The 23,877-nt window shown below is 39.7% G+C and overlaps 2 protein-coding genes and 2 long non-coding RNA genes across 11 annotated transcripts in view; 1 reads left to right on the top strand and 3 right to left on the bottom strand.

The window, feature by feature from the left end:
- Positions 1-5,187, bottom strand: part of Csnk1g1 (casein kinase 1 gamma 1) — a 131,264-nt gene extending 126,077 nt beyond the window's left edge. For 5 of the 8 annotated variants that reach the window (XM_035443779.1, XM_027411311.2, XM_035443781.1 and 2 more), the window contains exon 1: positions 4,999-5,186. The gene's annotated coding sequence lies outside the window, so the exon portion shown is untranslated. Of the gene's footprint in view, positions 1-4,998 lie in introns of all 8 variants that reach the window. The other 3 variants (XM_027411313.2, XM_027411314.2, XM_035443783.1) reach the window with 2 other exon arrangements.
- Positions 5,188-5,372: 185 nt separating this feature from the next.
- Positions 5,373-22,832, top strand: LOC118238692. Its single transcript, XR_004769635.1, has 2 exons — positions 5,373-5,719; positions 21,994-22,832. It is a non-coding gene; the product is annotated as an uncharacterized LOC118238692 (long non-coding RNA).
- On the bottom strand, positions 8,042-9,745 carry LOC113835198. Its single transcript, XR_003484578.2, has 2 exons — positions 9,182-9,745; positions 8,042-8,265 (listed from the first exon to the last, which is right to left on the bottom strand). It is a non-coding gene; the product is annotated as an uncharacterized LOC113835198 (long non-coding RNA).
- Pclaf (PCNA clamp associated factor) lies at positions 10,874-22,487 on the bottom strand. Its single transcript, XM_027411315.2, has 4 exons — positions 22,352-22,487; positions 22,014-22,094; positions 19,824-19,986; positions 10,874-11,343 (listed from the first exon to the last, which is right to left on the bottom strand). Exons 1-4 carry the CDS (start codon positions 22,395-22,397, stop codon positions 11,298-11,300), a joined length of 336 nt encoding a protein of 111 aa, XP_027267116.1. The 5' UTR covers positions 22,398-22,487; the 3' UTR covers positions 10,874-11,297.
- Positions 22,833-23,877: the final 1,045 nt, after the last annotated feature.

Genomic DNA, 23,877 nt, shown 5'->3' with positions numbered 1-23,877 from the left:
TGAAAAAAGGTTTATTCTAACACCATCATTTATTCTAATACTCTCTTTTTTTAATGCAGCTTTCATCAAAATTAGACTCTAGGAAGCAGGAATGACAAAAATGGTTTATCAATACTGGGTCTGGAGGCAGAAGCCTGTAATCTTAGCACTTGTGAGACATTAGCAGGTGGATCAAAAACTTAGGACCAGCTTTGGCTATATGGCAAGTTTGAAGACAGCTTGGGCTACATGAAGCTCTGTCTCAAAATAGTAAAACCAAATAAGTAAACAAACATTTATCAGGATAATAACAAAGATGCAAAAAGCTAATTCATGTTAATTAATTCAACAATTACCTTTAAGCAATGCCTACTATTATTCTATATAACAACATTAACAACCCAAGTTATTTAGTGACATATTCACTGACAGGAATTGATATTATATAATCTAAGTCTACTGAAGGTTTATATTTTTGAAAAGTAACCTGATGAATTCAAAGCCATAAAACATGGAAGGAGTGAGGAAAGAAGGAAAGTGAAACAGATGGCATCTAATTTCTTTCCCTTAGTCCATCTTGAACACAATCCCAATAATGTCAAAATCCAATTTAGCTTTCTAAATAAGCAATCTATAAAACTTAAAATGGTAATTCTCAAGTAAATTCACTTTTTTTCTTCCCAGGTTCTTAGCGATTCTATATTAGGCACAAATGGGTAGAGCTAGCTATTAAGAGAACAACTATCATTTTACAAATTCAAAGTTCTTCTAGGAAAGTCTACTATGTATGTAAAAACACTGAAGCAGTTTCTATCAAAAATCGGTCATATTAAAATCTAGCTACAGCGAGCTGGAGACATAAGCCAGAGGATCCGGGTTCAATTTCTAGCACCCACATGGCAGCTCACAACTGTCTGTAACTCCAGTTCTAGGGGATCTGACACCTTCACATCAATGCAAATAAAATAAAGTTAAAATTAAAAAAGAAAAAAAATCTAGCTACACAGGCTGGCAACATGGCTCAGTGATTAAGAACACTGACTGCTCTTCCAGAGAAGCTGGGTTCAATATGGCAGCTCACGACTGTCTGTAACTCCAAGATCTGATAATCTCACACATGCATGCACCCTCACCAATGCAAATAAAATAAAAAATAATTTTAAAAAGCCTACCTACATTGTCTTTTTTCTTAACAGAAAGATTATTTAACTTGATAGAAGCTAAATAATTATCTCCATAAAATATACTGTAAGATAGAAACAAGCTCAAGAGAGGAGAGTCACTTGGTTGGAATTAAAAGATATTATTTTCTGGACCTTTAAAACATTTCCACAATAACTCTTTTAGTTCTGATTTAATAGCACCACAACACAATTAACTACTTTATTAATTACTATAATTCCACTATATGGTATATATGTATAAATGTATGTATGTATGTTTCCCAACATATACCTCCTCTATCATGCCTAAATTTTAAAGATAATCAAAGACATGCTCAAGGAAGGTTCAGTAGTTTTTAGATTCCCTCACAAGAAAATTCCACAACTGACAACTGCAAAGATCTTTGGATTGGTCACATACTTTTTGTCAAAAAGATCACCAAGTAAAATATCTCCAACAGTTTTGTATTTATGGCATATAATTTAGGCAGAATTTTACTTTTTTCTTTTTGGTTTTTCAAAACAGGGTTTCTCTGTGGCTTTGGAGGCTGTCCTGGAACTAGCTCTTAGATCAGACTGGTCTCAAACTCAGAGATCCACCTGCCTCTGCCTCCCGAGTGTTGGGATTAAAGGTGACCACTGACCAGCTAGGCAGAATTTTTCATATCAAGAGCTATTATACTATACCCTATATGAAAATAAATGGATTATTAACATTTTAAAGACAGGTAAAAAATGGGCACTGCTAAGAGCAATGCCAATGTGACCTCAACTTTAAGATTCAAAAGTGATGAAAAATAACAATTCAAAAAACACAGCAAAACTTTAGATTTATGTAAGTGCTCCTTTAAAAGAGCCATCTAGAAATTTGAATCATCTTACCAAAAACCCTCAACTGGCGGGGAGTGGCAGGGGGGACAGGAGGAAACTAGGATTGTAATGTAAAACAATCCTGTTTCTAATTAAAAAAATAAAATAAAATCTGAAAAAAAATCCTCAACTATAGCAAAACAATTTCAACTCTGCTTAAAACAGATGTTGAAATTTTCAATTTTACAAAAAATGTGCAAATCTTTCTGAAAGGTCACACTGAATTGGAAATCTCATACCTACTTTTCATGCAAAAAAATATTTTTTTCTCTTTTTATTATTATTAATTCAAGTTAGGGAACAGGCTTGTTTCACATGCAAAAAAATATTAAAGGGAGTTTATATCCAGCCTCTTTTGAGTATAAAGTACATTTGAAATGTTTTAATTTACTAATCACAAAGAAAACCTGTTAGTTGAAAATCCAACATAAGCTGGGTGTGGTGGTGTATGCTTTTAGTCCCAGAATTCAGGGTACAGAGGCAGATGAATTTCTGTGAGTTCCAGGTAAGCCTGGTCTACAAAACAAGTTCCAAACCAGCCAGAGCTAATCAGTGAGACCCCTTCTGAAAAAGAAAAGCCCAACATAACAGATTACATACAATTATTATTTGAAACCCATAAAGCAAATAAGTATATATCAAGATTTTATATTCTACATACTAACGAGTAATGATTTAAGGGAAGAAATTTATTGTATCTTCATTTATTTTATAGCTTATAAGCAAAAATTCTCTAGAAGTCAGGTGAGATAGTGTACAACTGTTATCCCAGCACTCAAGGGGAAAGGCCAGCCTGAGTTATATACTGAGACTGTCTCAAAAAACAAAACAGAATTAAATTAAATTTTGCTAATATTATAAACTAAATCTAACTAAGATGACTCATGCAAGTGATGCTGACCTTAATCTTAAATTATAACTACTTTCTATTTTATGTTCCAAGTTTAACTGCCTTTAAGAAGACACGTGATAGCAGGGCGTTGGTGGCACAAGCCTTTAATCCCAGCACTCGGGAGGCAGAGGCAGGCGGATCTCTGTGAGTTCAAGGCCAGCCTGGTCTACAGATAGAGTTCCAGGACAGCCTCCAAAGCCACAGAGAAACCCTGTCTCAAAAAACAAAAAAACAAAAGAAGAAGGCACGTGATGTTAAGATTTAAATAAGTTACTTATAACTTTTTTGTTTCAATCCATGCTATATACAACTGTGGTTTATCTGAGAAAAACCTACAAAATGTACTTTGGTCATTTCAAGAAATACACATATATAATACTTACTACTCACTTTAAGAAACTATTGATAATTGCCTTTTACGATACTTATGATCAGTTTCTAGGGGCTAAATTTAGTTGTAGCTCAATAGTTGAAAAGCATATTATATGTGTGGCCCTTCTGGGTTGGATGTCTAGCACCACAGAAGAAATCATAATAAAGTTGGCATGGTAGTCCATGCCTTTAATCCCAGCACTGGAGAGGCAGAAGCAGATGGATCTCTGTGAGTTGAGGCCAACTGGTCAAATAGTGCAGCCAGAGCTAAATAGTGAGAGCCTGTCTCAACACCCCCTCCCCAAGTAATAATATATAAAATATATAGAAACCGCTCTAATTCTTGTTTCGTACTCTTCAAATATTACCATCCAGTTACCTTTTCAAAATACCCTTTCCACTAAGTTGGGCTACCTTAACTGTATGATTAATGACCATCTTGAAATTCAAAGATGCATGTTTTAAACGGAGTTATATAATCACCTCTCTCATGACACTGACTGGAATTGAACTCCTCCTTGTGAAGAGATGGAAACTCTGCTATAGTCTATGACTTGACACAGGTTGGGTTTATTCCCAGAATTATCTTTCTCAAAGCCAACACTTCCACTTGAGTACAATTATCTCCTTAAAAGATTAAGAGACAGCTCAACATCGGGGAGGTACTCCCTTCTCTTCAAATGTTCACTTGTTATTCTAAGCCATATATCAAACTAGCTACAGTTCGGTCACTTAAATATAAATGAAGGAAATAGTTCTGATTCGTTTAAACCACAGCAGGTTTACTGGCAGGTGAGAAAGAAGTTGGAAAAAGCTTGCCTCAACATGTCTCATCTACACCTCTATTTATATGGATTTCCTAGTGTGTATGAATGGGTTTCTTTAAAGCATGTACATTTACAAGGCTACGTCTGAATATAGTCAGATGCTTTCCAGTATTGCACTTTTCTAAGAAAATTCATACTAGATGTATATCGGTGTGGGAGACTGGTAGAATATACCACTCTGGCCCTTTGCAAATATCCGAAATACCATCCAGAGGCAACGAACCCAGTTCCACACTTCATCTTTCACGATGTGATGCGTGCCCACTTGAGGGACACCGCTCCTATAGGACGCCCGGGCGAGGGAGCAATAAAGGAAGAAGCGGGGGAAGCGCACGGAAGTTGGGTGGAGGGAGGTCTCATTACCCACTCTTCTGCCCTAGCTCTGCCAAGGGCGGCTCCGCGATGCCCAGCAGTCACGAAACCCCCACAAGCCCTCGAAGCCCGGCTCTGTCCCGGCAGAAAGGGTCCGGAAAGCAGACGGTGTAAAGTATGGGATGACCACAGACACCCAGCAAAGTCCATACCCTGATTTCGGCCTTGGATGATGCTCCCCACGCCTCCCTCCCCTTTCAGAGCGGGCACTCCAGGTGGGAAACTCCCGGTTTGCATTGGCCGAAGTCTTTGCCTCAGAAAGGGAGCCTCCTGCGACGGTGTCTAACCGGCCACCCGCAACTCTTGACTCGCAGGGACCCTGGTCCCTCCGTCCCGCCCCCGCAGCCCTCCATAGACAAGCCCGTGCCCCACCCGGGATCCCGGAGTCCACCGCCCCGCCCCGGCGAAGGGTCCCCCAAAGCCCCCCTCTCATTCTCACACACACACACACGCACACACACGCACACATACACACATCTCCTCAGATTGGTCTCCCAGACCGAGTCGAAGCCAGAGTACCTACCTGTATCGGCCACGCTCCGTGGTTCCAAGGGGGCGGGCGCGGTCCCCTCCCCGAGACGCCGCTTCTCTCAGCCACCCTTAAAGCGACGGATCCGCTTTCCCAGGAGCGGGAGGGAGACGAGGAGGCGGAGGGGGGGGAAGGAGAGGAGTTGAGGGGCGGCCGAAGCCAAACCGGAAGTACTAATGCTGGCCCCACCCACCTCCCGGAGCCGCATAGCATCCTGGCTCTCTTGATAGGACAAACCCTCAGCAGTCACTGAGAAATTCAGACCACCACTTCCGGGTCGTTCGCGCTGCAGCCCCTCCTTAGCAACAGCGTGGGGTTGCTAAGCGGAAGTGCCTTTAAAGATACCCCCCCCCCCATTTCTTCTGGGACTGTTGGGAGGCGCATTGGGAGCTTCGTGTTCTCCTTTGGAAATATCCTTTGACCTTTAATTTACAGTGTTAAGCTTACTAGTAAACGCTTCGCTACTGCAAGTAGAAAGCCCATGGTTCCCTCAGCTATTCTCCGACACCAGTGCCAAACTATACACACCTCCTCACCCCTTCTCGAGTCCTAGGCCAACCCGGCGCCTGGCGGCTCCTCCCAAAGCTCCCCTCTCGGGTCCCTTGCGGGAGTTTCTTTCTCGTTGTCTAGCATCTCCCTCTGGCGGATTTCCTGTCGTTTCAACCAGGCTTTTGCATGCATTCGTTCTGAAATGGTCCCAGAAGTCGAATAGAGGGTAAGAAAAGTTTTGTCTTAGCTTGTCTTCTTAAAAAAAAAAAAAAGGTTTAGGGTATATATGTGTAACCTGGAAATAACCTAGCTATATGGGGGGGGGGGAAGGGGGCGCGCCTAAATTGACCAGAGAAACAAAAGACCAAAGAATGCCGGTAATCAAGCTTGAGTAGGAAGGCAATTAATCCTTCCTTCAGAATAAACCATTATACCTATACTGTGAACAAGAAAGTTGTGCATTAAAAAAAAAAAAAAAAAAAAAAAAAAACCTCATTTGGGCTGGGAATGCAGGTATGTGGTACAGCACTTGCCTGGCAGACACAAGGTCCTTAATTCTATTCCCAGGCACTGAAGTAGTGAGGCGGGGCGCAAAAAGTCCATTTAAAATGGACATGGTACGCAGTACTGCAATGCTTGTACTCCAGAGGAAGAGAGAAGAGTATAGGGAGCTACATGATGAATTCCAGTTCTAAACCATTTTACCTAGCTTGCCTCAGGCACTGTGTTCAATCTTTTTTTTTTTTTTTTTTTTTTTTTTTTTTTTTTTTGGTTTTTTGAGACAGGGTTTCTCTGTGGCTTTGGCGGCCGTCCTGGAACTAGCTCTTGTAGACCAGGCTGGTCTCGAACTAGAGATCCTCCTGCCTCTGCCTCCCGAGTGCTGGGGATTAAAGACGTGCGCCACCAATGCCCGCCTGTTTTCTTTCTTTTTTTTTTTTTTCACTTTTGTATTAGTGTATGAAAAACTGGATTGAATCCTAAATGATCACGTGAGCTTTTATAATTGTTTCATTTTGGACACACTCATTGCTTAGAGGCCTTGAAAGATGAGATGAGTAGCAAAGTCCTAACCTAAAACTACATGTATGAGTTTAACTACACTTTTTTTTTTGTTTGTTTTTGTTTTTGTTTTTCAAGACAGGGTTTCTCTGTATTGCTTTGGAGGTTGTCCTGGAACTCGTTATGTAGTCCAGGCTGGCCTTGAACACACAGAGATCTGCCTGCCTCTGCCTCCCGAGTGCTGGGTTTAAAGGTGTGTACCACCTGCCCTGTTTAACTACACTTTTATGATTTTGTAAATTATTATTATATTTATTTATGTGTAGGTGCCAGCATACCACTGTTAATGTGGAAATCAAAGGAGATACTGAAGAAGCCCTTCTCTCCTTCAACCACGTTTATCCCAGAGATTGAGGTCAGGTTGCCAGATTTGGCATTAGCAGCAATTGCCCTTTCCTTTGCATCATTTGGCTGACCCAAGATATACTCTTAATATGAAATGTAAAACAGTACTATGTATGTAAGCTGCATCTCAATTGCCTCCATAAGCCAGTATAGTACCTTCAGCATATATGATTACTATGGGACTTCCAGCCGCCTAATAGTGTCTTTTTAAATTCACCTTTTAATTTTATTTCCTTTGTAATGACTTGAAGAATGGTGCCTGTAATTCTAGCACTTCAGAAACTCAGTCAAAAGGATTGACATGAATTGTAACCCAGCCAGGACTAAACAACAAAAAGAGCAAATTTGGGGAGTGGAAAAATGGCTCAGTGGTTAGGACCACATGCTGCTCCTCTAGAGGTCATGGGTTCAATTCTCAGCAATCCCATGGCAGCTCACAACTGTCTCTAACTCCAGTTCCAGGGGATCCATGGCATCAGGTATGCATGTGGTGCACATATATGCACATGTAGGCAAAATAACAATACACATAAAATAAATAAATCTTTTTAAAAATTAAAAAATAAAAAAAATTTTAAAAAGCAAATTTGATGCTTTTTTTGGGAAACTCAATAGTCTCATATTAGTCCTGGACATTGTTAGAGTGCTAGACATATGGTAACATATACCTGTATTCTCACCAGCACTCAGAAGACAGATCAGGGGACCAATCCGAGTTACAAACAGTAAAACAAAGCATGTACTGCCAGAGTACATATGGTTTCTCTAAACGTAAAAGATTACCAAACTCAGGGCTGGAGAGATGGCTTAGTGGTTAAGCGCACTGGCTGCTCTTCCAGAGGACCCAGCTTCAATTCCCAGCATCTATATGGCAACTCACAACTGTTTGCAGTTCCAGTTCCAGGGGGTCTGACAGCCTCACATATGCAGGCAAAACACCAATGTACACAAAATAAAAATAACCCTCTAGGAATAATGCTAAACTAGAAATGAATAGTTTATGATGAATATCCATGGCCAGTAAGAAGAAATTTAGCCAAATTAACCATTTTTATGCCTAAGCAAAACAATTGAAAAGATACACAAGTGATTCAGAGAAACTTAGGATATGTGACAAACAATAAAATGTTAAACCTGAAGAAGAGAAGGCTAAAGATATAACATTTATTTTTAAATAACTGAAGGTTGATGCATGGAATAGCATGTTCTTTCAAGAATGGACTAAAAATAGATGGGAGCTAAAACAGCTCAAACTCAACTTTTTTTTACAAGTATAGTTGTTGAGTAATCGCATATTTGGCTTGGGTTGAACAAAATGGCTTCCAATAATCTTCCAAGTTTGATGACAGTCTGTTCCACTTCTGTATACTATTCTCAAAGAGTAAAAAAAAAAAAAAAAGAACCAATTATGACCATGTTTGTTGGACAAGACCCTCCTAAACTTAGTTTTTCTTTAAAAAAAAAAAAAGAGTTAATCTGTTAGAGTCTACGTATAGTAGAATTTATTAGCAGTTTATAGGGAGACCTATCTCAGAATAGAGTGGCAGGGAAGAGGCAGAAGGGGGCTGGAAAGACGGCTCAGTAAGTAAAGGTGCTTTCTGCCTAGACTGAGGATCTGAAGTTTTGATCCTGGTGGGAAGCATTGACTCTCACAAGATGTCCTCGACCTTTACACATGTTCAATACCCCCCCACACACACACACTTTAAGTAAATAAACCCAATACATTTTCCATTTTGGTAATAATTATACACATCAAAATTCGAACTCATTAGGCTCACCAGCATAAAGTAGCTCTCCTAGTAAAAAAGAGCAAACCAGATTTCAGAGCCACTAAAATCTGACTTTAAAAGACTTGGTTTAGGGGCTGAAGAGATGGCTTAGCAGTTAATAGCACTGGCTGCTCTTCCAGGGGTCCTGAGTTCAATTCCCAGCAACCACATGGTAGCTCACAACAATCTATAATAGGATATGATGCCCTCTTCTGTCATGCAGGTATATATGCAGAGCACTCTTACATAAAATATAAACAGATAAATTTAAAAGAAAAAAAAGACTTGGCTTAACCTACTTAAAAACAAACCTAAATAAGGCAGTATGATGCATGCCTTTAATCCCAGCACTCAGGAGGCAGAGGCAGAGGCAGGTGAATCTTTTGAATTTGAGACTAGTCTAATCTACAAAATGAGTTCTAGGACATCCAGAACTACACAGAGAAACCCTGTCTCAAAAAATATAAATAAATAAATATAAAACAAACATCAACAACAAAAAACAAACTTACCCTTTAATGTTAGCAAATATCTGTAATCCCAGTACTTGGAAAACTGATGACTGCCTCAAGGTCAAGACCAGCCTGGGCTACATAGAAAATTTCAGCTCAACCTGAGCTTTGGTGAGACCCTCTAAAGAAACTAAAACACGGGATAGAGAGATGGCTCAGTAGTTAAAAGTACTTGCTACTTTTGCAGAGGACCCAGATTCAGTTCCCAGCCCCCACCTGACAATTTAATAACTGTCTCTTAACTCCAGGTCCAGGAGAAATGAGGCTCTCTTCTGGCACCAGACACACACACACAGTCCATATATATACATGCAAGCAAAACATTCATATACACAAAATAAAAATAAATCTTTATTTAAAAAGTCAAAACCACAAACAAAAGAAGAAACAAAAAACATAATGTTCAAAGTACTTGGGATTAAAAGAGGTTCTGCTTAATGTCTAAAGCATAAAGAGCCGGGCATTGGTGGCACACACCTTTAATCCCAGCACTCGAAAGGCAGAAGCAGGGGGATCTCTGAGTTCGAAGCCAGCCTGGTCTACAAGAGCTAGTTCCAGGACATCTTCCAAAGCCACAGAGAAACCCTGTCTCAAAAAAAAAAAAAAAAAAAAAAAAAAAAGCATAAAAGAAAAATCTACTTTCAGCTGGCCTCAAAGGATATGTAAATAGATTTTTTAAAATGAAACAATACATTTATTTGATTTGGAGATGAAATAGTACAGATGGTAGGAAACACAAATGGATGCAGTACTATAAAACTGAATATTTATTTTAAATAAGTTTCACAAAAACATGGGTGCTAAAAACATTGTTAGTTTTGAAAATTGATAGTGGTCAGTAAACAAAACACAATGAGAAAGTCAGGTATATCAGTTAACATAGTGGTACATACCTTTAATCCCAGCAGTTGGAAGACAGAGACAGACAGACCTCTGTGAGTTCAAGGCTAGCTTGTTCTACATATTGAGTTCTGGCTACTTATGGGCTAGATAATGAGACCCTGCCTCAAAACAATTATTAGTATACCTATCTCTTCATGTTCTCAAGTCATCTTGAGAAATGAAGGGAAATTTCTAAGGACTTGAGACATAAAACTTGATTTATAGCATGATTTTTCAAATTTTTAATTTCTAACTTTAAAAATATAAACAAAAACCAGGCATGTAGCACAAGCCTTTAATACAAGCACTCAGGAGGCAGAAGCAAGTAGATCTCTAGTTCAAGGCCAGCCTGGTCTACAGATTGAGTTCCAGGACAGCCAGAACTACACAGAGAAACTCTGTGTTGGGAGGATGGTGAGAGGAATATATATATATATATATATATATATATATATATATATATATGTATATATATGCAAAAAGGTAATATTTAATAATCCTAAACTAAATGTATACCCAAGAAAAATTATTTTTAATATATCTATGGAATCTCTGTTCCTGATTCTATTCATATTTTCTTTCTTTCTTTTTTTGAGACAGGGTTTCTTTGTACAACTGCCCTGGCTGTCCTGGAACTCCATCTGTAGACCAGGCTAGACTCCAACTCAAAGAAACGGGCTGCCTCTGCCTTCCGAATACTGGGATTAAAGGTGTGTACCACTACACCCAGCTAACTTTTCTTTAAAAAATATACAACTAGCTTTTTCAGCATTTTTTCTTTGCCCCCTCATCTTGAAAAATGACAAGAGATTAAATTTAATTAATATTGATTTTTTTAATGTGAACAAGACTAAGTCAACTTTTTAAAGCAAACAGGCCCTAACAATGACACTATTTCAATAATCAAGTTCCCATAAAATGGCATCAGAACAAAGATCTAAGCAAATCTCAAAGACAGTAGATTAGTAATTAGAACATCATGCAATGTTCATTTTATCTAGAAGTTTAACAGGTAATAGAAGCAACATATCATATGACATTATAAATTCAAGTTTGCAATTATAATTTACAGATTATAAAAATTCTCCCCTTTATAGCCAGTTGCTTTTGAATGGCTAAATTTTAGTGCCCCCCTTAACTAAATGCCTATTCAACAAGCCAATTGAACAAACACATCTATCCAAATTTGCATCCCAGTATACCTAAGTAAACTGAAGACATTGTTCAGATAGTTCTATGCATTTTCTTCATCTGTGTGATCAGGTTGCAAAGGACATGGTCTGTGAAGAAGAGAAATTAAATCACTCAAGTATCAACTGTTTATAAAATCAGAACATTAATAATGAAGTAGGTCTGTTCACGTAACTAGAAATGAGAGAAAATTAAACTCCAATAATTAGTAATTGTAAACAAATTTCAAGAACTAGTACAACAAATTTTTAATACTATTCCCTGTTGTTTCATGAAATCAGCATTTTTCATTTAGGACATGATGTGAGTTTTATTTAAAAGGAGCATCTCAGCCAGGTAGGCGGTGTGTGTCTGTAACTCCCAGCACCTAGGGAATCTGAGGCAGAAGAATTACAAAAAAAAAAAAAATATTGAGGATGAGGCTACTCTGGTCTGAATACCAAATCAGCCAGAACTATGTGGAAAGACCCTGTCTCAACAAAACAAGAAACAAAATAGAGAGATGACTCATCCATTCTTAAAGAGAACAACAGTTTAGTTTCTAGGACATACATCAGGCAGCTCACAACTTCCTGGAACTCCCAGCTTCTTTGGGCCTTACACGTAGCCTCACACACAATTGCATACACCCACACACTTGAAAATGAAATACATATTATAAAGTAATAAAAAATAGAAGTCCATATCTCAGTGTGTAACTCCCGAACTGGGAGGCTGAAGCACGAAGACTGTTGCAAATTCCAAGTACTTCCAGGTGTTGGTGGCACACACCTTTAATCCCAGCACTCGGGAGGCAGAGGCAGGCAGATCTCTCTGTGAGTTCGAGGCCAGCCTGGCCTACAGAGCGAGTGCCAGGATAGGCTACACAGAGAAACCCTTTCTCGAAAAATAAAAGAAAACAAAAAATAAATAAATGAATAAATAAATTAAGTAAAATTCCAAGTCCTAGTTGGATTGCATAGTGAGTTCTGGGACAGCTTGAGGTACATAGAAAGATTCATGCTTTGGAGTGGTTGCACATGCCTTTAAACCCAGTACTTGGAAGGCAGAGGCAGGTGGATATCGGTGAATTTGAAGCCAGCCTGGTCTACAGAGGGAGTTGCAGGACAGGTCCAAAGCTTCACAGAGAAACCCTGTCTCAAAAAAAAAAAAAAAAAAAAGAAAAGAAAACTAAGGCACAGAGTGATTAAAAAGGTCATTTGAAACCAGGCTTGAATGGTGGTGCATGCCTTTTATCCCAGCAACTGGGAGACAGAGGCAGGCAGATCTGAGTTCAAGACTAGCATAGTCTACAGAGTAAGTTCCAGGACCACTAGGACTACACAGAGAAAGCCTGTCTCAAGAAAAAAAAAAAAAAAAAAAAAAGGAAGACAGTGTCAACCTATGGCCTCCTCCACATGTACAAATGTATACCTGTGCTTGTACACACACACACAGATATACACACACAACATCTAAGCAGATGCTTGCTATACTGATCACAACAGCCAAGATATGAACTAGCATACAGCAGTAACAATAGATGAATGAATAAAGAAAATTTACTTGTAATACAGCTCCAGAATACCCAATGTCCCATTCCAGTCTCTGTGGACACCTATACACATGCACATACACGCATAAATAAAATTTTAATTTTTTTTTTCCAGACAGTGTTTCTCTGTGTAGCTTTCGAGCCTATCCTGGGATCTGGAGACCCAGGCTGGCCTCGAACTCACAGAGATCCACCTGCCTCTGCCTCACGAGTGCTGGATTAAAGGCGTGCACCACCAATGCCTGGCAATTTTTAATTTTTTAATATTTAAATTTTTACTTTTAATAAAGTCTTTTTAAAAAAATTATCATTTCCAAAAAATGGATTAAACTAGAGTTCATCATGTAATGTTCAATAACCAAGACTTTGAAAGACAAATATTGAATATTTTCTTTCATACACAGAATTTATATTTAAATTTATATATACTTGTACTTACATATGTGTAGGAAGAATATCAACATAGAAAAGGGACTATGAGATATAAAGGCAAGGTGTGGGAGTGGAGGAAGAAACAAGATAAATAGATGTAATGAACTTCAGAAGCAAGAAAGAGGCAAGTCAGTACAGGGAGACAGATAGGAATGAAGCAGGATGGTGTGAAAATGAAAATGGGGCCATTGGGATGTCTCAGTGGTTAAGGTACTTGCCACCTAAATGACAACCCAAGTGTGATCTCTGGATCCAATGGTACGAAGGAGAGAACCAACTGCTGGAAATTGTTCTCTAGCCTCCAAAGATGGGTGCACTGTGGCAAAAGCAGACACACACACACACACACACACACACACACACACACACACACTAATAATAAAGTTTTTTTTGTGTGTGTGTGGAGGGTGTTTTGGTTTTTTTGTTTGTTTTTTGTTTTTGTTTTTGTTTTGAGACAGGGTTTCATTGTGTTGTATAGCACTGGTTGTCCTGGATCTGTCTGTAGACCAGGCTGGTCTCAAACTCACAGAAATTACCTGTCTCTGCCTCCTTAGTGCTGGGATTAAAGATGTGTACCACCACTGCCTGGCTTAGAAAGTTTTAAAATGTTAAATAAAACCCACTGCCTTGGATGTATAACTAAAAAAAAAAAAAAAAAAAAGTTTTAGAGAAATGAAAGAAAAAGAAAATACAAAGCCACTGTGACTGAAGTTAAAGACTAGAAAAGAAGGCCAAGAAGATGGCTCAGCAGGTAAAGGTGCTTGTCACCAAGCCTGATGGCCTGAGTTCAATCGTAGAAGGAGAACGAACAACTGCAGAATGTCCTCTGGCTGCCATACATGTAGACATGTGCAATGGCACATGCTCGATTACACACACACACACACACACACTCTTTCACATTAAATGTAACTTTTAGAAAATGACTAAGAAGGGAAAAACATTAATGCAAATAGTTCTACATGCAAAAGGAGTTTGCCCAGGTTTGGGGTAAAAATAAGACTGACTTCACAAGTTCATATTCCTTCTGATATGTTTACTGTTTCAATAAAGGGATAATCACAATTTTCCTAACAGTGGCAGATCTACAAAAGTGGCCTAAAAATATTGTCAACCTTTAGAGTCTAGTTTTTGTTGTTTTGAGTTTTCTTGTTTGGTTGTTCTGAACTGAATCCAGGGACATATGCTAGACAAGTATTCCACCACAAAGCTATATTCCTATTCCTGGCTTTTGGTTTTTTTGTTTGTTTGTTTGGTTTTTCGAGACAGAGTTTCTCTGTGGCTTTGGAGGCTGTCCTGGAACTAGCTCTTGTAGACCAGGCTGGTCTCGAACTCACAGAGATCCATTTGCCTCTGCCTCCCGAGTGCTGGGATTAAAGGCGTGCGCCACCAATACCCGGCTTGGCTTTTGGTTTTTTGAGACAGTCTCATTATGAACTCTAGGATGGCTTTGAACTCATGATTTGTCTCAACCTCTGTAACTGAGGTATGTGTCACCATGTCTGGCTATTTATTATACTACAGATTAAATTCATTTATGATACTATGCAATTTCTCTCCATGTGATGGAAAGTCACTTTTGTTTTATTTTTATTTATTTAGAGACAGTGTCTCAGGTAGCCCAAACTGACCTCTGTACCTTTTAAGTATATATGTAAGAATGAGCTGTGGGATAGAGATGCTTCAGTAGCCAAGAGCACTTACTGTCCTTACAGAAGACACAGTTCAGTTCTCAGCACCAATGTCAGGTTGCTTACAACCATCTATAGCTCTAGTTTCAGGGGATCCATGCCCTCTGACCTTTATAAGTACCTGCACATATGAGGTATACATAAACTCACATAGGCACTTATATATATGCATAAATCAAAATAAATCTTTTAAAAAATTACTAGTTGAGCATGGTGTAAAATGCCTATCGAAGGCATTATCTTTTTGCAGTGTTAAGTGCTTGAATCCAGGGCCTTCTGTCACTGAAGTGTATCTCCAGGCCTAGTGCATAGCTATAATCTCTTCTTTATGGAGGTCAGGACAGGAAGATAGAGTACAAAAAGCAGTCTGGGTTACCAGATAGAGGGAGATTACTTAGGAAGTAGATTCAAACCCATTATTGCCCAGTGTCAATTACCATACAAAAAGCTAAATGTAGCAAAGTATGTTGGCTTACATTTCTAATCCCCAAACCAGAGAGGCAGAGAGGTTAAGGTAGGAGAGTTGACATTTGTTCAAGGCCGGCCTCGGTTGCAGAGTGAGACCATCTCAAAAACAAAACAAAACAAAACAAAACAACAACAACAAAAGTGCAAAGAAAGAGCGAGAGGCCGGGCATTGGTGGCGCATACCTTTAATCCCAGCACCCGGGAGGCAGAGGCAGGTGGATCTCTGTGAGATCGAGACCAGCCTGGTCTACAAGAGCTAGTTCCAGGACAGCCTCCAAAGTCACAGAAAAACCCTGTCTCAAAAAACCAAAAAACAACAAACAAACAAACAAACAAAAAACCCCAAGAGCTGGGCATTGGTGGCACAGGCCTTCAATCCCAGCACTCAGGAGGCAAAGGCAAAAGGATCTCTGAATTTTGGGCCAGCCTGGTCTACAGAGCAAGTTCCAGGTCAGCCAGGGCTACAGAGAGAAACCTTGTCTTAAAAAACAGAGAGAAAGAAAGAGAGGAAGACACAGAGTTAAATGACTATAGCACAGTGGTAGAGTTTGCCTAATGCTTACAAATCCCAGATTTCAATTTTCTAGCACAGAGAATGGCAGAGAAGAGAATTTACTTGTACTTCCTTCCAAAGTAAAATCTGAAATCTTTTCATATTTCCTAATTACTTTACAGGCCTTTATGTTTAGTGAACCATAAAGAACACTGAATCTCCATTCCACACTGCACACTTTCTATGTGGACTTTTAATGATCCTCTCTCTCTCTCTCTCTCCCCCTTTTTTGAGACAGGGTTTCTCTGTGGCTTTGGAGGCTGTCCTGGAACTAGTTCTTATAGACCAGGCTGGTCTCGAACTCACAAAGATCTGCCTGCCTCTGCCTCCGGAGTGCTGGGACTAAAGGAGTGTGCCACCACCACCTGGCGATCCATATTTCATAATCCACATTTTTTTTTTTTTGAGACAGAGTTTCTCTGTAGCTTCAGGGCCTGTCCTGGAACTCGATTTGTAGGCCAGACTGCCCTCAAACTCACAGAGATCCTCCTGCCTCCTGAGTTCTGGGACTAAAGGTGTATGCCACTATCACCCAACCATAAACCACATTTAATGAAACCATTAACCAATGTTCAGCCTTTGTCTTTCTCTTTATTGTCATATGTGGAACTCCAGGAGTTTTAAGATTCACATTCTCCATCTAATTAACCCTTGAGATGATTTTCAGGGCAGTCCAGTTTGAGCCTCTCAGGATTTTCTGGGTTACTAAAACCAGTGAGTGGGATGAGTAGATGTGAAGACTTGGTTGTTTTCCTTGCAACACTGGATTTGCAGGTGCCACTTGGTCCAATTTTAGAATGTAATCTGGTCTGAGGCTCTTAATGGATAAGACACAGAAAGGCAAGCAATACCACAAGGAGACTGGTTATAGGTTTTAGGGAGCTGCTGGAGGATTCGTCGTCAGGTTCATCAGTTCCATAGAAGGTAGTAGGGTTTGCTGTGCTGGTTAAAGGGATAAATGACTCAACCTGCATGGGGAGGACCACAAGAAGCAACAGCCCCAAACAGAGTCTGATCGCCATCCTCTCACCCCCAAGCATCAGAGTGCTGAGTGTCTGTCTTGCTCCTTGTTGAGCTGGAAGTTCTCTAGGCTTTTGGCTGGTGTGGCAATTACAAACCAGGTCTTACTTTCATGAAGACATCACAATGACAGTGTCATGGTGCCACACCCTCTCTATATGCAAGTCCTTTTTTTGTTTTGTTTTTTTAACCACAGGATCTCAGGTGGTTCAGGCTGGCCTCAATCTCGAAAATACTATCTTTTAGAATTAAAACATTTTTAAAAGGGGGATAGTGGGCAAGAAGTGGTTGCATGCAACTTTAATCCCAGCACTCAGGAGCCAGAGGTAAGTGGATCTTTTAGTTCCAAGTCAGCCTCGAGCCTCGTCTACAGAGTGAGACCCAGTCTCAAAAAAACAAAAATTAAAACGTGGAGACAGTGAAATGGCTCAGCTGGTAAAAATGCTTGCATATCATTTGAATCTGGACACCTGATTTAATGCCTGAAACCCATGTAGAGGTGGAAACAGAACTGACTCCTGAAAGTTGTCCTCTGACCTCCACATACCCTCCATGGTGTCTGCCTTGGTTTCAATACTTATAAACCTATAAGAATTCAAATACTTTTTTTCTTTTATAAAGATTTATTTATTATATATACAGTGTTCTGCCTACATGTATGCCTACAGGCCAGAAGAGAGTACCAGATTTCATTACAGATGGTTGTGAGCCACCGTGTAGTTGCTGGGAAATGAACTCAGGACCTCTGGAAGAGCAGTCGGTTCTCTTAACCTCTGAGCCATCCCTTCATCCCTCAAATACTTCTTTTCCTAAAAATTTTTTTAGGTGCAGAGCAATGGAGCTAATGCCTCAAACATGCTAAGTTTTCTCCACCAAGCTATATCCCACCCCCTTTTTTGTATTTTTTTTTTTTCTAAGACATGGAGGATTTCTTTGTGTAGCCCTGGAACTCGCTGTGTAAACTAGGCTGTCTTAGAACTCACAGAGATCCACTTGCCTCAGCCTCCTGAATACTGGGATTCAAAGCATGGGCCATCATGCCTGACTTTTTTTGTGATTCTTACTAAAGTGACAGATGTTGATTGTTAGAAGTTGATAGTATGTAGTATGAGATAAGTTTTTACCCAGATAAATAATTATTGGTACTTGTTATATTATGTATGTGTTTTGCAAAGCAGATTGTACTTTTTAAAAAAATTATCTTTATATACATTTATTTTATGGGTACATGTTTTTGTGTCCAACTCTATGTATGTACATCACATGCTACAGGGACCTAAGTAGGTCAAAAGAGGCATCAGATTACATGGAACTGGAGTTACATACTGTTGTGAGCTGCCATGAATGTGCTGGGAACCAAACCTGAATCCTTTGCAAGAGCAGTACATGCTCTTAAATTAAATGCCAAGCTATCTCTCTAGCCCCAAATATTATGCTTTTGTATCCAGAATTTTAGCTCAGCATTTATAACTAGCATTCTCATTAATCTTAAAAACAAGCTGGCATGGTAGTACATTTAATTCCAGCATTCAGATGGCAGATGGTTCCCTATGAGCCAGACTAGTTTACATAGTGAATTCCAGGACAGTCAGAGCATCATAACTGAGGCCCTGTTTCAGAAAACAAACAATCAAAAAATTAATAAAATACGGTATTACTATTGGTTGTTTCTATAGACTGATTTCTGTTTACATTCTCTCTGTTAATTGTATATTTCTTGTGAAAGTTCAACACATAGTGTTATTGTTTTGGTACTGGAGACTAAACCTAGCACTGCATGCCCACTGAGTATCAGACTTACACTGAGCCATACCCTCAGTTCTTAATTAGTAGTTATGGGGCATAAAGGCTAAATGGAATTCAAGCTAGATGAACTGACATAGAAATTTCTTTTTGGAAAACATAATCGAGCAAAAGGAGGGAAGAGAGGGAAAGCAGGCAGAATATAAAGTGTGGTAGCTCATGTATCTCATCCCAGCCCTTAGTAGGTGTCCTGGACTATATACAGAGACTGTCTCCAAAAAAAAAAAAAAAAAAAAAAAAAAAAAAAAAAAAAAAAAGCTGGGTGATGGTGGTGCATACTTTTAGTACCAGCACTTGGAGGCACAGACAGGTGGATCTCCGTGAGTTCAAGGCCAGCCTGGTCTACAGAGTGAGTTTCAGGACAGCCAGGGCTGTTAAACAGAGAAACCCTGCCTCAAAAAATAAAAAAACAAACAACACAACAAAAAATACAAACAAAGCGAAAATAAAACTGTAAAAGTTAGAGGAATAATAAATAGGAATCCAGTGTCTTTAGAGTAAGTAAAAATTAATTCTTGAAAGATTTGAAATTTTAGAGTGATAAATTATTAGAAGTTAAAGCATAGTTTTCAGGCTGGAGAGATGGCTTAGTGGCTAAGGGCACTTGCTGGTCTTCCAAAGGTCCTGAGTTCAATTCTCAGCAACCACATGGTGGCTCACAACCATCTGTAATGAGATCTGGTGCCCTCTGGCATGCAGGCATACATGCAGACAGAACACTGTATACATAATAATAAATATTTTTTTTTAAAGATTTTATTTATTTATTATGTATACAACATTCTGCTTCCATGTATATCTGCACACCAGAAGAGGGCACCAGATCTCATAACGGATGGTTGTGAGCCACCATGTGGTTGCTGGGAATTGAACTCAGGACCTCTGGAAGAGCAGTCAGTGCTCTTAACCTCTGAGCCATCTCTCCAGCCCCCAATAATAAATATTTTTTAAAAAAACATAGTTTTCATTTTCTTATTCGCATGAAGAGAAACTTTTAAAATTACTCACTATCATGTGTGTCTCTTACTTTGGGGATGTTTTCTTTGTCTTCCATACATAGACACTTACTTTCTCTTCGCTGTTCCTAAGCCACTGCACCCTGCTTCTTCAGGAACATGGTTCTCTTTTTCAGAGTCTTTAGGGGACAGCCTGAAGAATTCTCCAATGCCTTTTTGCCACTTTGGAGTTGGGCGCACACAAACTGGATTCCCTCCTGCATATTTATTTTCAGCTATAAAATAAACAGAACTAAGTAAAAACAAATATAATTGCCTTTCTTTCATATCAGACTCTCAGAGGTATTAGATAAAATAACATCCATCTTAAATTAGAAAACGAAGGCTGGAGTGATGCTCAGTGGTAAAGACACTGTTGCTCTTTCAGAATACTAGAGTTTGGACTGCAGAGAACTGATTTCCAGAAATTGCCCTCTGAGTTCCATGTGTGTAATAGTGTGCAAATCTATTCATATAAGAACACAAACATGAACACAGACAGTAAACATATGTAATAAAAATATTTTGGAATGTAAATACAACAATTTCATAGTTTGGGCATTAAAAATACAACTCTATGACTATTCTTATTTTATTGGCAGAGTGGGGTGAGTCAGTATTTCACATAACCCAGGCTGGCTTCATGTTTACTCTTTAGCTGATGCTGGCTTTGAATTCCTAATCCTCCTACCTCTACTTCTCAAATGCCAAGGCTACAAGCATGTGCCACTGCACAAAGCCACTTCTTGTTTTGTTGATTATTTTTGTGAGACAGCATATTGATAGGCATACCTGATACTCCCTTGATAGCCCAGGCTAGCTTTGAATATACAGTAGTCCTCCTGCCTCAGCCTCCAAAGCATTTAGAGAGATGTGCATCACTTTTCTAGGCTGTTAAACACATATTAAGGACCTATTCAATTAGCTCTAGTGATTGAGCAGTGGGCCAGACAACAGGAGGTGGCCTTGATAGAATTTTCTCTAGTTGTACAAAATATAAGATATTCTGAATAAGTTTATCTACTCTCAAAAATTTGTCTATTACTGTATTGTCTGAAAAGGTGGAAATAGTAAATATTTTCTAATGAAATTTTTAGACTTGGTGAAATTCAGGGCTGAGTATGGTATTGTACATGCCTGTAATCCTAGCACTACAGAGACTGAGGCAGAAGAGAATCAAAGCCAGTCTGGCTAAATGCAGTATCTTAAATAATGGTGTGGGGTGGGGGTGTTGGCATAAAAACCATGAATTATAAGATACGATGGCTAACTCCTGTGATCTACCTACTCAGAAGGCTAAAAGCAGGAGTACTTTAATGGTGGCCTGGGCAACATACTGAGGATCCCATCTCAAAAAAAAATAAAGCAGTGTGTGGTAGTACATCCTAGCAATCAGAAGGGAGAGGGAGAGGGAGAAGAGGGGGAGCAGGGTGTGAATGTGGCCCCATTAGTAGAGTTGGCTAGCATGCACAAAACCCTGAGTTTGATCCCCAGTACAAAATAAACCTGGCATCCATGGCACATGCATGTATACCAGTACTGGGGAGGCAGAGGCAAAAGGATCAGAAAGAGGGCTGAAGGATCTGGAGTTCCAGGTTATTCTCTGTATATAGAAATTTTGAGGACAGCCTGGGCTACTTTGGGAGAAGGAAGAGGGAGGGAAGAAGGGAGAAAAGAAGAGAAAGTAAGAGAGGAAGGGCGGGAAGAGAAGGGGGGGAGAAGCCCAACCACATGCAGAAAGACAGTTGTATTGAAGATGTAGTTCAGTGGTACAGTAAGGTCCAGGGTTCAATTCCCAGAGATTTCATGCACAGTGGATAGACAGACAGGCAAGCAAACACAAACACACACCCCACACCTACAAAAAAATGTGGTAGTACTGTCAACCATCACTCTAAATCTAATGAGGAGGCACTTAAGTAGCCTCCAAGAAAATAGTAACTGTTAATATTCAGAAAAAATTAAAATACCATTCAACAAAGAAAAATACATTTAAAAATTAACTTGAGAGTTTTCCATGAGACCCTTATACCCCTAACCAAGCATGCTGAAAGACCAAGGCCTCCTTAGAGGGCAAGGAAGGAATTTAGGAGTGAAGAAGTCAAAAGAAACAAATTCCAGAGGAAGGAAACTAAATACAAATAAAAATAAACTAAATAAATCTACTGTGGGTCGGGGCCTCACGGTTGAGGACTGCTGTGTCAAGCCTGATCTCCTTTCAGGGGTTTTCTTTTATTTCCCAGGCTTCCAGGACCCTTCCTACCTTTTCTCGACGAACACGATGAAGAGTTTGTGACAAAGGTGGAGGAGCCAAGCACCTTCCTGGGGGCTCGAGAAACCACCACTGCAAAGAGAGGTAAAGGGGGGCATTCAGAAGAGGCTGGAGAGCTCGGACCCCCGAGCCTTGTTCTACAGTCCCAGCCTGGCGTAGAGTAGGGTGATGCACAGCAGCAGAACGACCTTGCCCAGTCTCCGCAGCTCCTCGAGGTGAGGACCTGGCGCCTGCCTCCTAGCTGGACTCGATCGGGGGCAGCCTCGGGTGTCTCCATCCCAGGGACAGGCTGCCTGGGGAACTCCTGACCCCCCGCTGCATCCCTTCACCTTTTCTGTAGGCTCCCGGAACGTAGTCTGCTTTGGTCCGCACCATGTTCACACAGGAAGAGACAACTCGCACCGACTCCCTAGCTGCGGATGTCTTAACTGGACAAAAAAACGAAAATGACGTTCCCGCCACAGTTTAAATGGGCCTCTTTCCCGCGCGCTCCAAGCTCTTGAGAATCGTGGCTCTTATTGGTTCCGCGCCTTCACCCCGAACCAATTGGCAGCATCCAGCGGATGACAGCCAGGAGACCAGGCTTTGCTGGCCAGTCCATCAGCCCCAGTGGTCGTGATTCGTACCCACTCCTGGTGGGCGGTGCCAGGATGTTCCAGGGGTGTGCCAAATGTGGGCACTGAGGTAGGCTGTGAACTAGCCAAATGCGTTGACTTATAAGATAAAATCTAGTAAAGATAGGAATTGCTCTTCAAAAGTTACCACAAAGTTAAATCCATGGTGATTAAACCCTGAAAGTGAAAATTAAAATTAAGTGTACTTATCGATGCAAATCAAAGCTAAAGTTTAATATCGTAAGAGTGAACTTTGCAGTGTTTTAAAATAACTTTCTGTGATGGGAGAAAGGAAAATGCAACTTGTTTTTTATTTTTTAACAGTATTTTTAAAAAGTTTCAGATCACATAAGACTAAAAAATTGGACAAATATTTTTATACACATATAAAAATAAATAAATAAACATGGTTACAGAGCTACAAATTTATCAAATGTAAAAAGGCTACAGTTCCAACCTACATGAGAATAAAGCTACATTAAAAAGATCATAAATATTTTCTGACCCTATGCTTCAGAAATTACACTATTTTTAAGAATTTGTATTTGTTCTTAATGCCATGCATGGAACAAGACCATTATTTGTGCTTGCTGCAGGATGCTTTCCATTAATGCTTGTTTGAAAGACAACCTTTAAAGTGTTAAGTACAAAGCTACTTCTCTCCAGTGAATTAGGCTTGAACAGCAACAAAACCTACTCAGGACCTTAACCAAATCAACAATTCATTGTGTTATACAACCTAAAGATTTCAAAGCCAGGACAAGTGCACCTTGTAATCTCAGTCCTGAGAAGGCAGAAACAGGCAGAGAGTGAGTTCCTTGTCAGTCGGGGATAGACCACAAGACAAGAAAAGGAAGGGGAAGGGGAGCGGGGAGAAAGAGACATACAAGAGGGCAAAATGCTAATGCACATAAAATAAAAATAAATCACTAAAAAATGAAAATGATGAAAGGGTTTAGGCAGTCATTGAATAACATCATAATATTAGCATAGTGGCTTATCTTAACCCTGGAGTGTTAGATTACAGCCAAATTCTCACCAGAAAAATAAACAAAGCAATCAACAAGCATTCCTTTATTGTCATTGAGCCTCATGAAAATGCACATTGGTTCTTAAGTTGCATTGTTTTCTTTTCAGTTAAAGGCCTTCCACTCAGGTCTAAATTGCTTAGTTGAACTCACATTCCAGAGTCCTGTAGAGAAAGGACCGAGAGAGGAGAGATTGTTTTCTCTTGCATTTCA

The sequence above is a fragment of the Cricetulus griseus genome, chromosome 4, assembly GCF_003668045.3.
Source record: "Cricetulus griseus strain 17A/GY chromosome 4, alternate assembly CriGri-PICRH-1.0, whole genome shotgun sequence".
NCBI lineage: Eukaryota > Metazoa > Chordata > Mammalia > Rodentia > Cricetidae > Cricetulus > Cricetulus griseus.
Note: the sequence above shows the minus strand (reverse complement) of the source record. Positions and strands in the feature narration are given on the sequence as shown.

Bases quoted from the DNA above. Each gene is read 5' to 3' on its own strand.
- Pclaf (XM_027411315.2), bottom strand. From the start codon at position 22,397: ATGGTGCGGACCAAAGCAGACTACGTTCCGGGAGCCTACAGAAAAG. The intron at 19,987-22,013 runs GTAGGAAGGGTC...TTTATTTTATAG, and splicing joins ATCGTGTTCGTCGAGAAAAG to CTGAAAATAAATATGCAGGA. The intron at 11,344-19,823 runs GTAAGTGTCTAT...TCTTCTTCACAG, and splicing joins TTAGGAACAGCGAAGAGAAA to ACCATGTCCTTTGCAACCTG.